Genomic DNA, 11,927 nt, shown 5'->3' on the forward strand with positions numbered 1-11,927 from the left:
TTGATATATTTGATACAAAACAGATGACAGATGGAGCAGCAAATTTCCTGCTGATTCAAAGAGTCTGTGCCAGGAACACAACGGCCAAATACTGTAGCAATATCTGTTGTAGTTTTACCTCGGGGGATGACAGAGGATTATGCTAATGATAAGAAGTAAGGAAAAACACCAGCAGTTATGCACACTGCAGCACGTAAGTAAAAGCACAAGTGATACTGTAGAGTTAATAGGAGGTTATGCTGTTGCAGTCACACACATGGAGTGCATAGAGTGAATGTGGTTACTAATGTCTATGAATTTAATTCAATTTAGCTTCACATATATATATATATAGTGCTAATTCACAACAACAATTGGTTCAAAGTGCTTTATATTGTATGGTAAAGACCCTATATTAGTACAAAGAAACCCAGTTGATCCAATGATTTAGGTGTACTGTTGTCTACAATTAAGAGATGCCTGCATTATTTATTACTGTAGCTGGATTTCTCTATGAGTGTTGTGGGATTATAATATTATCTTATGCCATGTTATACCCCTAATTAAAGATTGTGAAATTATTATGTAGTTTTAGTTTGTATTATTCTCCTGAATTAGAAGAAGGTGATAACTATTACAGTTATTAAACTGATTTGTATTACATTAGACTGCTGATTCAGTGTGAATGAATGACATTGTTTATGATGCATTATACTGCTGAGTAATAAGAAATACTGTTTTCAGAGAGTCAGGACTTTGCTTTTTCTGATAGTAGAGGAGACAGAGAGCACATTCCACGGGAGCTTCACCCCCACCGTTGTTGAAGGCAGACAAAATAGGGAGCCAAGGCCATAAGTCAGGCTCGCTAGGAGTTAGAAAGAATGTGAATGTTTAGGTTTTTACGACTAGGTGGGGGCCAGTTTGAGTAACCCTCCACCAGTTTGAGATTTACTGTGTCCCTCTTCATGCATGTCTCCCCATCCGGATGGTTCATGCTCAAAAGTGTTGTATTGTATATAATAAAGTAATTGTTGATTGAGCATTTATACACCGAGCATTGTCCTTCCTTCAGCCCAAAGATCGAAAGAATTGGGAGGATTTAACAGTGTATTATGCATATACGGTTGTAATTAATAATATCTTATTTTGTTCGTTGCCTGGTCAAGCAAAGTTGGTTGCCTGTCCAGTTCAATATGGTCTGGTGCCAAACCTGTCCCAGCAGCTTAAACCTATTGCAGCATAATGGATTGTTAACAGTCACCTCACCCAGGCCGCCCTGGGAGTTGGTTCCACAGGAGAAGGGCCTGATAACTGAAGGCTTTGCCTCCCGTTCTACTTTTAGAAATCTAGGAACCAAAAGTATGCATGCAGTCTGACAGTGAAGTGCTTTATTTGAATTTTTAAGATAAGCTGGAGTTTCTCTTATTAGGCATTTAGTATATGAAAATATTTTAAATTCAATTTTGAATTTAACGGGCAGCTAGTGAAGAGAAGCTAAAAAGGAAGAAGTGTGATTTGGATTTCTAGTCCCTGTCGAGCATTACTCTGAGGCAGAATGTTTCTAATTTTGGAGACTATTAAAATATTTGTTTAATGTTCACACTGAATACATATCATGATCAAAACTGACCCCCAAGTTTCTCACAGTGTTACTGGAGACCAGAGTGATACCATCCAGAGTAAGTATCAGTTTAGACACCATGTTTCTAAGATTTTTATGAGCAGCGTTATCTCAGCCTGTCTGAAATTATGTAGGATGTGTGTTATTTGACTTTATGGATAAACAAAGCTGGGTATCATCTGCATAGCAATAGAAATGTCTTTGGTGTTTTCTAAAATTGCCTATAAGGCAACCATGTTTAATGTAAAAAGCACTTGATTCAGAAAAGAACCCAGGGGAACTCCATGACAAACTTTGCTGTGTGAAGTCCCCCTATTTACATGAACACATTGGAGTCTATCAGATAGATTTGATTCTCAGTTTTCCCCAGTGCAGCACATTTCTTTTAATGCCAGTGATGTGTTCTGATTTCTGCAGTAAATGATCAACAGTATCAGATGCTACACTGAGGTCTGACAGTTCAAGTACAGAGATGAGTCCACAGTTACAGGCCATAAGAAGATCACTGATAACCTTCATTGGTACTGTTTCTGTTCTATGATGGATTCTGATTCCTGACTAAAGGTCTTTAAAAGAATATCACCTGATCGGTGCATTGAGGTGGTGTCGTAATTTCATTGTAGCAATCAGCTGACACAATAGAACATGACGTGACTGACCTGCCAAGTTATTGATTTATAGAGCCTGGGGCTGTGGTATATACTGTAACCTATTTTAATGCCACACTGATCAAATTACAATCATGCATAACATTTTCAACAGAGCCTATTAACTACTATTCACCAAGCTAGTGTATATGAAAGAGCTAAGTGTCGTGGTCAGTCTTGGACACAGGTTGTATTGTTGATATTTTTCCTGGATGCGATTTATATATTCCAGAGGTCTATGTGTGCCTAGGTTAAGTAGTATTTAATGAATTCCGTTTTGTGAATCCTCACTGTGTTTTGTCTTTCAGTGTCTTCTGTGTCATGTTAATTTAGTGTTCTCATTCAGTTATGGTGATCTTCCTGTTTTATTCTGATGTTTTATTCTGATGACCCCTCCACGGAATGCTACCTTATCGTGGTGGAGGTGTCTTGCCAAATTATGTAACCCCGAAAGAATTTTTTCCCCTGCGTCGGGAGCATGCACTGGCCTTTTGAAATCATGGACAAACAGTATCCCACATTCATGATTTTTAGTTCATAAACACTTCTAATAATGACTAACTACTCCAGAAATTTGGGAGATATTAGCTCTTTATACAGTAAAGTTACAGTGGGATACAAATAATATCAGGGTGATCCTGACACAATTTGTTCCCCCTGTCCAAAGACTTATTGCTTCTGAAATTTTGGAGGTTTTAGCTCAGTACAGTTCTGTACAGTCACTGAAGGATACAAATAATGATCAGTCAAAATGTCATTGGTTTATTGAAATAATCCCGTCCGATGTTGTGCCAAGGTCCCGACGCAGGGGAAACAATTTCTGTCGGAGATACATAATTTGGCACGACTAGATAAAGTCGGGTTCACCTCAACGCATGGCTTGAACCAGTGTCCTGGAGAGGGGCTGGACTCTGTCTCAGTCTGGAGTTGCCCTTTGTGAGAGGCGGCGTGCTGGGGTGGGTATCCTAGTATCCCATCGACTTGCTGCCTGTACGTTGGACAAGAGGGTTTGTTCCCCGCACCTTTGGGTGGGGAACTGTTGAGGTAACTAAGGCAGTTAAATAATTATGCACCCCTGGGGTGGATGAGAGGTTTGCCCTGAGTTATTGAAGGCTCTGGATGTAGTAGGGCTGTCTTGTCAACACACCTCTGTAATGTTGCGTGCGACAGCAGGTGTGTTCAACTATAGAGGGATCACACTCCTCCTCAGCCTCCCTGATAAAGTCTATGCCAGGGCGCTGGAAAGAGAGTCCGTTCGTTACTTGAACCCGGGATAGGACATCCCAGGGCATCATGGTTTAATTTAACTTCCTTCTGAGTACCTTGATAGTGGAGTCATCTGTGTCCTCACCTGTTATGTCTCCCTTCAAAATCTTGTGTATACTGTCTCAGTATTCTTTTGATGTCTCCTGTGTTCTGCTATCCTGCAAATGTTTTGGACTTGTTGTCTTCCTGTGAGGTTCAGAATTAAAGATGGATTTTGAGTGTATTTAATGCGGATATCCCCTTGGCGCCAGCTGTGAGCTCAAGGCTGGAGCCGAACAAAAACTCCCTGATAACGACTGTGTTTAGTCTGTTCCTTCCCACTCCATGCAAGGCCACCTGGGTTGGCTGGTAGACTGTTTACTTAGCCTGGTAGGGCGAAGGACACTGTCTCAGCTGAATTATGGACACGCACACACATACACTTACACTGATAAGCACTCACTCATCCCCTTCCCCTTCCAATGCCTTCGATACTTGTTGCCTGCTGGGAACACGAGGCGGGTCTGGGCCCACACTGGAGAGACGGCGCAGTGGCAGGATGGCTGCTGTGTTGCCTGGGATTACTCCTTATCCCCTACCCAACCCTGTTGCTGGTCACGTGCTCTATAATGTTGTACTGTGGACATTTATGTGCTTTCTGTGCAGAGGAGTTTTTTTGTTTCCTGTTCTCATGCTGTCCTCCTATAGCCCAGCATGAGTAGAGGTCTCTTTTTTTCCTCTTGTACTTTCCCATTGTAGTGTACATTTCAGTGGTTTTTCTGTAATGCAACCGTTCTGACTTGTATCCCCATGTGATGTCTGTGTCGTGTGTGTAAGGTCGGGGGGCGGGTTCATTCCACTGCAGGGCAACCTGCCACTGCATGTGGCGAATAAAATTTGAACTTGAACTATTTCTCATCTCATGAGTCCTGCATTTGTGTCTACAAACTGCCAGTTACTCTGCCAACATGTGAGATGTGCTGTGAGATTGCCAAGTTAAAAGTGTAGTAAGTTTTATTTTAGAGCAAAGTAGACCTGGTGCACCCATCTCCTCAATTTAACAGAGCTTCCAAGTTTCAGCTGGAATTTCTTAAGATCAACTCGTGTTAATCATCAAGCGCACTAATCCCCCTTATGCAGTAGGATGAACTTAACCGAACTTTGATCTTCCAGGCCACTACCCGGTGAAAGTTTCCATTTGGTCATTTTCCTGTTTTCATACTTTTATTTTAATTTGTCATACACCAAGAAAAAATAGGTACACGTTAATACATGCGTTTAATAAAAAGTAAATGATGAAAGTGAGAGTTCAGTTTTTTTTCCAAAATGTAGAATGTGGATATGTTGAATAAATTAAAATAAAGGAACTTCAGTGACAAGAGAATAAAGTTTTTAAATTTTTGTTTGTTTGGTAGTCGTTATTTCCCCCAGCCAGGTAAGTGTTTGTCTTTTTCTATTGTCACCAAGCAACGCTCCCCGGCGTCCTTGACTTCGCAAGGGTTTCTGGGAATCCGAGGCCTGAAGCTTGAACGACCGCCCTTTTTGGAGCAACGAGAGTAGGACATCGGTACATGCGTCGAAGGAAATATTATCGCTAAATAACTTTCTAAAGCAGGATAACCAAACTTCAGGTATGTATGCCGATGGCTTGCAACGTGTATTTCGACCCTCTATGGTTACAATTAGAATATCTGTCAGGGAAAAGTGTATTTTAATGCGCGGTTTGATGACGTAATGTTGATTGTCAAACGCGAAATGGCGAGCGTGCTAAGAGGCCCGTTACCTGCAACACTGTGGAGCTGTACCATGTTTATTTCCGTCATGTTACAGTACCAAAAGGGTTGTGGCGATGTGTCTATTCATGGTAAGCGGGGTTGCGGTGAGACGCGTCCGTCGAGTGTGTGAAATGGCTTATTTTGTGTCTCGGTTTGGGGGGAGGGTTGTGTGTTGGCTAGCTAACACGGAGCTGAGCTAACATGTGCCAAAAAAAGGATTTGAAGCACACCAAACCTTTCAGTGGTATTATTTAATGTCCGGTAGTAATTAAATGTTTATGATTTATCGTTCAGGTCTCCCTTCTTTTAAGACACCGCCCTGTAATTCTAAACATGCTCCCTTAATGGGAAAACTTTTGACGTTTACATTATGTTGTACTACATTAAGGACGTATCAAATTGTGTAAATCGCTGACTACAAATCAAAGAAACAAAAATTAGTTTAACTTGAGAAAGTGGGAAATATCACGTAGTGCCAATACTGTACAGCGTTACAAAGGGCAGCAACTTTCTTCCTGTCAGCGAAGCCTTTAATAACACTGCTGTTTACTGGATTAATCAACTAATCATTTCCTGCTGTTAAATGCTCTGCTAGGCCATAACTACGCGTGCTTTCAGTTCCTGCTCGTCTCTTTGTGAGTCTCTCTCTCTTCGGAATTGTCAGTATCTAAAAAACATGCACTGTTGAGCTGAGTCCGGAGAAGTTTCACTGTGGTTGCAGGAATGACGCCACCGGCATTTGGTTGAATATAAGCAAGCCCTGTACACTTTAGAATTCATCCTGCTGCTCTGCGTGATCAATAATCACCAGTGACGATGTGGTCTGTTACAGCTTATGAGCTGTTTGCCTGTTTTTGACTTTGCCTGGAATAGTCTTAAAGACAAATTGTAGTAAACCCAGTTTTTGCTTTTATGAAGGCTCTTGATTGTAGACAATAGTACACCTCAATCCTCAAGTGCTGATTTTATTAGATGTTGGGAAGGTTTTTTTTTCCCTAGAGCAGGAAATTGTAGTCCTCTACTTTTGTGGGTGCTTTTTGGGTGTTTTTGTAGCTGAGCTAGCTCTTTTCAAGAATTTTGCAGATTGTTGGTGTGGCCAATTCTAAAATTTCTTCTACCTCTCTAATAGGTTTGTTTTGAATTTTCAGCCTAATCAGCACCTTCCCTCGTATAAATATTTTGTGGACCTCATCTTGAGTGTTCCAGTGAAAAGCCACTAAGTTGATTCCAAATCTTTTGTGTGCTTAATTTGTTATGGAAGCACAAGGCAACACGCCTCACCTGACCATGAAACTGCTTCTCAGTTGTGTAGTTACTTTTGAGCCCTCGAACATGGCAAACTATATTTTAAACAAACTTGTTTTAAAGACTAAATGACCTTCTAAACAGTTAATGCACTTCAATTCTATACTTGAATGTTTCATTTAAAATATTATTTGGGTGTGTGCAGAGGCAAAATTGAATCGTTGTCCAAATACTTCTGGGCCTGACTGAATGGCTGTTTTGAGAGCAGTGTAAACAGTTGAGCTGGAGCACACCCTGCTGGACAAACTGTGTATTGACACCATTTCTAAAATAAGCCAAACATCTTCACATGTATTGTTTTCTGCCAAAAAAACAAAACTTAAAAACACACTAAAACATTTTCATAGTGACACATCAGATGAGATGTTTGGCCAATATCAGTCAGTAACAATCTGAACAAACAAACAAACTGGTGAACTTACTGCTTTACTACAAAAGTCCTTTCCTTTTTTTTTTTGCTTTGGATTTAGTGTCAGCTGCAGTGGTCCCAAAATATTTTCTTTGTCTTGTAATGCATAAACAGTGAGCAGTCGTTTCTATATAATAGTAGGGAAACACAGCTGTTACTAATAACATTAAGTAACTTAAAAGAACCTTCATTAAATGCCAGTATGTAATTAATAATATTTAAATAAGGCCGCGAGAAAGATTTGTGTGGTAAAATTGTAACAACGAGCAAGGTTGATCATGTTGTGTATATATATCTTCCTCTCTTCCTACAGAAGACAGATCAGACAATAATGGCAGCGGAGGTGGAGGTGGAAGTGGAGGCCACTGTGGGCAGCGAGTACCCAGCACATTACAAAGTCATGATGGACAAACTTAACGAACAGCGACAGCTGGATCAGTTTACAGATATTACCTTGATAGTGGATGGTAAACAGGCATTTGGTGTAAGTAATCTTTATAAGTTTAACGTTAAATTCTGAGGCAACACTAATTTCCATTTTTCATGTCTTTTCCAGGACACCAGTTCAGAGCCCATAAAGCAGTGTTGGCAGCATGCAGTCAATTTTTCCACAAGTTTTTTCAGGATTATACCCAAGAGCCACTGGTGGAGATAGAAGGTATGTAGTGTGTTAGTTATACTCGCGAAACTACATTGTGTCATAACAGGAAGAATATGTCCAGAGAGACTGTTCCACCTATAGATGAATTTCGCTGTCACTATTAATACAGTAGTTTAGAGTAAATGTGGTTTTACGAAACCGAATGATTTTAACTCAACTTTTACTAAAGCGTTTTTTTCCCTCCTTCATCCAAATAAGTACTCTTGATCATAACTTGAGCCATAGTGGATTATGAGAAAAAGAAGATTGCTGTTTTAGAACTTAACAAATTGTATAATAGTATTGAGCTTGATGTCAGATTTATGTTTTAGTTTGTTTGTTTTTAATTCATGACTTAGATGCCTTCTGAGAGGACACATTACAGTTTATTGCAGTTTATGGTTTAGCTCTCTGGTGGGCAAACTTTATATTGGTAACACTTGGAAACATTATTTAAGAACTCCTTTGAATACTGGCTGTAATATATCCTTAATATAGATTCTACTGGTTAGTGTTTGACAGCTGATTTATCAGTCAGTCTTATTGCTTGCTTTAACTCTGCTTGCTTGATTTACAGTTTTCAGTTTGTTTGTTTTTTGTTTGTTTGTTTGTTTTTTAATAGTTTGACCATCACACTCCCACCTCTTGGTAGTAGAACTATGTAGAATATTTTTCTAAGTGATAGGAACATATGAAAGTACATCCCTGACTATGAAAAATGCAGACATTCAAAAATTAAATTGGTGTCAGGAAGAGATTTTGCATTATATTTAATGTAAGTATTCCAAGTTTGTTGTAATTTTTAAATTGCAATTTATTATTAGTATATCAGAACAGGTTGCAATATTAGTCTTCCAGCTTGGAAGACTTGCTGTCTTCCAAGCTGGGACTTTGCTGATAGACAGATATTTTGCTACACACGATCAGCTTTTACTCACCACTGCTTTTACTGTCATATTTTAACAGGTGTGAGCAACACTGCCTTTCGTCAGCTGATGGAGTTCACATACACAGCCACACTAGCTGTAGCTGGTGAAGAAGAGGCATATGATGTCTGGAAAGCAGCTGAGTATTTACAGATGCAGGAAGCCATCAAAGCGCTCAACAATAAGTGAGAACTCATCACTTTTGGCTTTAGAATTTACCAGATTTCACTTAAAAAACATAGAATAACATTTCACCTCTTAATGATCCTCTTTTGTAGAATGAATGAAAGCTCTTCATTGACAGCAAGGAGCAAAGGAAAAAAGAGGAAAATTGCTGAGACATCGAATGTGATTACAGAAACCCTACCCTCAGTGGAAGGGGAGCAGGTCAGCATGCTTGCAGTGCACTTTTATAGTCAGCTTGATGTCCTATATTTAGTTGTTAAGGCTGAATATTTTCCCTGTTCTGCAGGTGCAGATTGAAGTTATAGGTGAAGGGCCCATTGAGGTGGAGGAGTCGGGGCTGGAGGAAGTGGTTGATGCGGCAAAGAATGCTCAAGCTGCATCAGATGATTCTGCTTTGGCTCTTCTTGCTGACATAACTAGCAAATACCAGCAAGGGCAACCAACAATACAGGTGATCAAGAAAGGAGGAATAGAAGAGGTATAAAAGCTGAAATGCACATTTTTTCTGATTTCTACTGTTAAACTGATACGCATGAAATAATTAACTCAAAGATTTTGGTTTTTTTTCTTTTCTTTCTGTGTTTTTGCTTAGCATGAGGTTGTGTATCATGAGGAAACGGTGACTGCCTCCAAGGTGCTGGAGAATGTCGAGATTGTCGAGGTCCAGATTTCTCAAGCAGACAACATGTTCCGTTGCAACAAGTGTGACCGCAGCTTCAAGCTGTACTACCATCTTAAACAGCACTTGAAAACACACCTGGGCTCGCTGGAGAAGCCCCACGTGTGTAACCACTGTGGTAAAGCTTACACACGAGAGGGTGCCTTGAAGCAGCACATCAGCACATTTCACTTTGATGCCGAGGAACTGTCTCGAAACCAGAAACCCCAAAAGAAAGTGCATGTTTGTGAATACTGCAAGAAGCACTTTGACCACTTCGGACACTTTAAGGAGCACTTGCGAAAGCACACAGGTGAAAATTTCACACTGTTTGAACTCACTTTGTTTATAATGAAAAGTACAAAGGTATGGCAACTAAACAGAAGTTATCATAGTTGTCCAGTAGATCTGTTTTTGTGTTTCTGACATTGAGACACATGTCTGTCTTTTTGTGCCCATTTTTAGGCGAAAAACCTTACGAGTGTCCAGATTGTCATGAGCGATTTGCACGGAATAGCACACTGAAGTGCCATATGGCAGCCTGTCAGAATGGGGCGGGAGCCAAGAAGGGACGGAAGAAACTCTATGAATGCCAGGTACAGTTTGTCCTCAATCAGGGCCATCAGGTTCTCACTGAAGGGATTCGGAAAGTTGTTCAATGGGGCAGCACTGAAACTCGTGTCAGTTTTCAAAGTAAAAGTCCCGGTGCATACTAAATGTTCCACTTTTGGGGTGAAAAAAGGATGACCCAACTGTTTTGGGTCATCACAGACATGCCCCCTTTATATCTGCAGTCAAAGGAATCATTTGAGCTCCTTTGTATCTGTTTATAAGCTACACAAGTTTGTGCATTAACATGTTGAACAAGGTGGGCATGACAAGAAACAGATAATGTCCTCCAACTCTGAACTATCAAAGTACATGTACATGAGAACAAACAGGAATGTGGGACAGGAAAAGCTTTTATGGATATTTGGAAATAATGGCTGAGGTGAAGAGGGGTAGTTATTTTTTTATGAATGTGAGAATTTATCAGTTATTTGTTAGTATAAATCTGCAGTCATTCATTCAGGACTCGTTCCCACATCAAAGGAAACCAGTTAAGTTGCTTCGGGGTATCTGACTAGGATACCTCCTGGGTGCGGTGTTCTAGGCATGCCCAAACAGGAAGAATCTTCCAGGACAGATGCAGGACATGGTGGAGAAATTAGTTTTGTAGCTTGCCTAGGAATTGCTCGGGGTTTGCCCATATCACCCGGAGAAGGTGGCGGGAGAGAGGGAGGTGTGGGCTTCTCTGTTTAGGCTGCTGTCGTATTGTTGTATTGTAATTTGTTGTATCACTTTACTCCCTATATTACTGTGCTATGATCATGACCTCTTCTTTTGCTCTCCACCTTCTTCAGGTCTGCAGTAGTGTGTTCAACAGCTGGGACCAGTTCAAAGACCACCTTGTGAGCCACACCGGAGTCAAGCCCAACCACTGCACCATGTGTGACATGTGGTTCACCCAGCCGAAAGAGCTGAAGGCACACCTCAAAGAGGTCCATTCCATCGAGGATAAGTTAAACGACGAACTGGTCATTACTGACTCTGCTGCAACCGCTGCTCTCACCATAGCAGCACAGAACATAGAGGGAGCCGAAACTGTCCTGTTGGAAGACGGCATTCAGGTTGAACACGTCACAGTGGAGCCTGTAGATGTGATGGAGATGGAAGAGACTGCCACGGTTGTAATGGAGGATGGAGGGGTGGCGGAGATGTGTGAGGAGGACATGGAAAGATTAAAACAGGCTGGAGTGCAGATCCAGGTTGTACACGTGACCACAACTGAAGTTGACGGACAGCACGTGGTGAACTCTCAGGTGGAAGTACAGATGGAGGGAGAGATGGTGAATGTTGAGGAAGCAGAACATGCAGCGGTTGTATGAGAATGTGAAAAAGAGTCTTTAATGAACTGCTGGACACTCTTAGTCCCTAACAGCTTTATTCTCCTGCAATGGACATTTTATTTTTGGTACACATCTCTGCATGTGAGAAGCCGCATGTCACCTCAGTACGTCCTGATGTCTGTTATGTTGAATGTCAGTTCCCACCGCCTTCACTGCTATGGACAGAGTTATCATTGTCTTGCTGTAGGTGCTATTTGCCATCGTATGCCATATTCTCGATGTCGGCAGCCCTCCATCAATTCATTTTTGTGTTTTTCTTCAAATGTTTTTTTTTTTTTTTTTTTTTTGAACTTGGGTCACTTTCTATGATAAATTGACCCAGATGTTGCTGCAGCTCATATGCTGCAGATTTCTCTTGTTGTTAATAATGATGTTTATTTTATTAACTTTCGGTGGTTTGTAGAGGGAAAATCAGCTATTAAATAAAACTGGTTTCAAGAGTGGGCTAGTTCTCCAGCTTTATACTTAGATCTTGAAGATTAAAAAATTAACACTGTTTAAAAAAACAACAACGAAAACACAAAATTAGAAAAGCATTTCAATTAGTGCAATTTCAAAGAGTTCAGTAATACACACCAGGTGTATGG

At 40.6% G+C, this 11,927-nt stretch overlaps 1 protein-coding gene across 2 annotated transcripts; it reads left to right on the top strand.

Annotated features, from left to right (window-relative positions):
* Positions 1-5,006: 5,006 nt before the first annotated feature.
* On the top strand, positions 5,007-11,780 carry zbtb35 (zinc finger and BTB domain containing 35). Of its 2 annotated transcripts, none has more exons than XM_084946245.1 (9): positions 5,007-5,123; positions 7,295-7,448; positions 7,538-7,639; positions 8,588-8,732; positions 8,826-8,934; positions 9,020-9,211; positions 9,326-9,704; positions 9,857-9,987; positions 10,795-11,780. In XM_084946245.1, exons 2-9 carry the CDS (start codon positions 7,313-7,315, stop codon positions 11,317-11,319), a joined length of 1,719 nt encoding a protein of 572 aa, XP_084802371.1. In that variant the 5' UTR covers positions 5,007-5,123; positions 7,295-7,312; the 3' UTR covers positions 11,320-11,780. The 2 variants fall into 2 exon arrangements, with proteins under 2 accessions (XP_084802371.1, XP_084802370.1); XM_084946244.1 differs by lacking the exon at positions 5,007-5,123 and adding an exon at positions 5,210-5,356.
* The last annotated feature ends 147 nt before the right edge of the window (positions 11,781-11,927 follow it).

Source organism: Perissodus microlepis, chromosome 12 (genome assembly GCF_051167445.1).
Source record: "Perissodus microlepis isolate ML-2025 ecotype Zambia chromosome 12, ASM5116744v1, whole genome shotgun sequence".
NCBI lineage: Eukaryota > Metazoa > Chordata > Actinopteri > Cichliformes > Cichlidae > Perissodus > Perissodus microlepis.

Coding starts and splice junctions, on each gene's coding strand:
- zbtb35 (XM_084946244.1), top strand. Junction 9,212..9,325: donor AGAAAGGAGGAATAGAAGAG/GTATAAAAGCTG, acceptor GTTTTTGCTTAG/CATGAGGTTGTGTATCATGA. Junction 9,988..10,794: donor AGAAACTCTATGAATGCCAG/GTACAGTTTGTC, acceptor CACCTTCTTCAG/GTCTGCAGTAGTGTGTTCAA.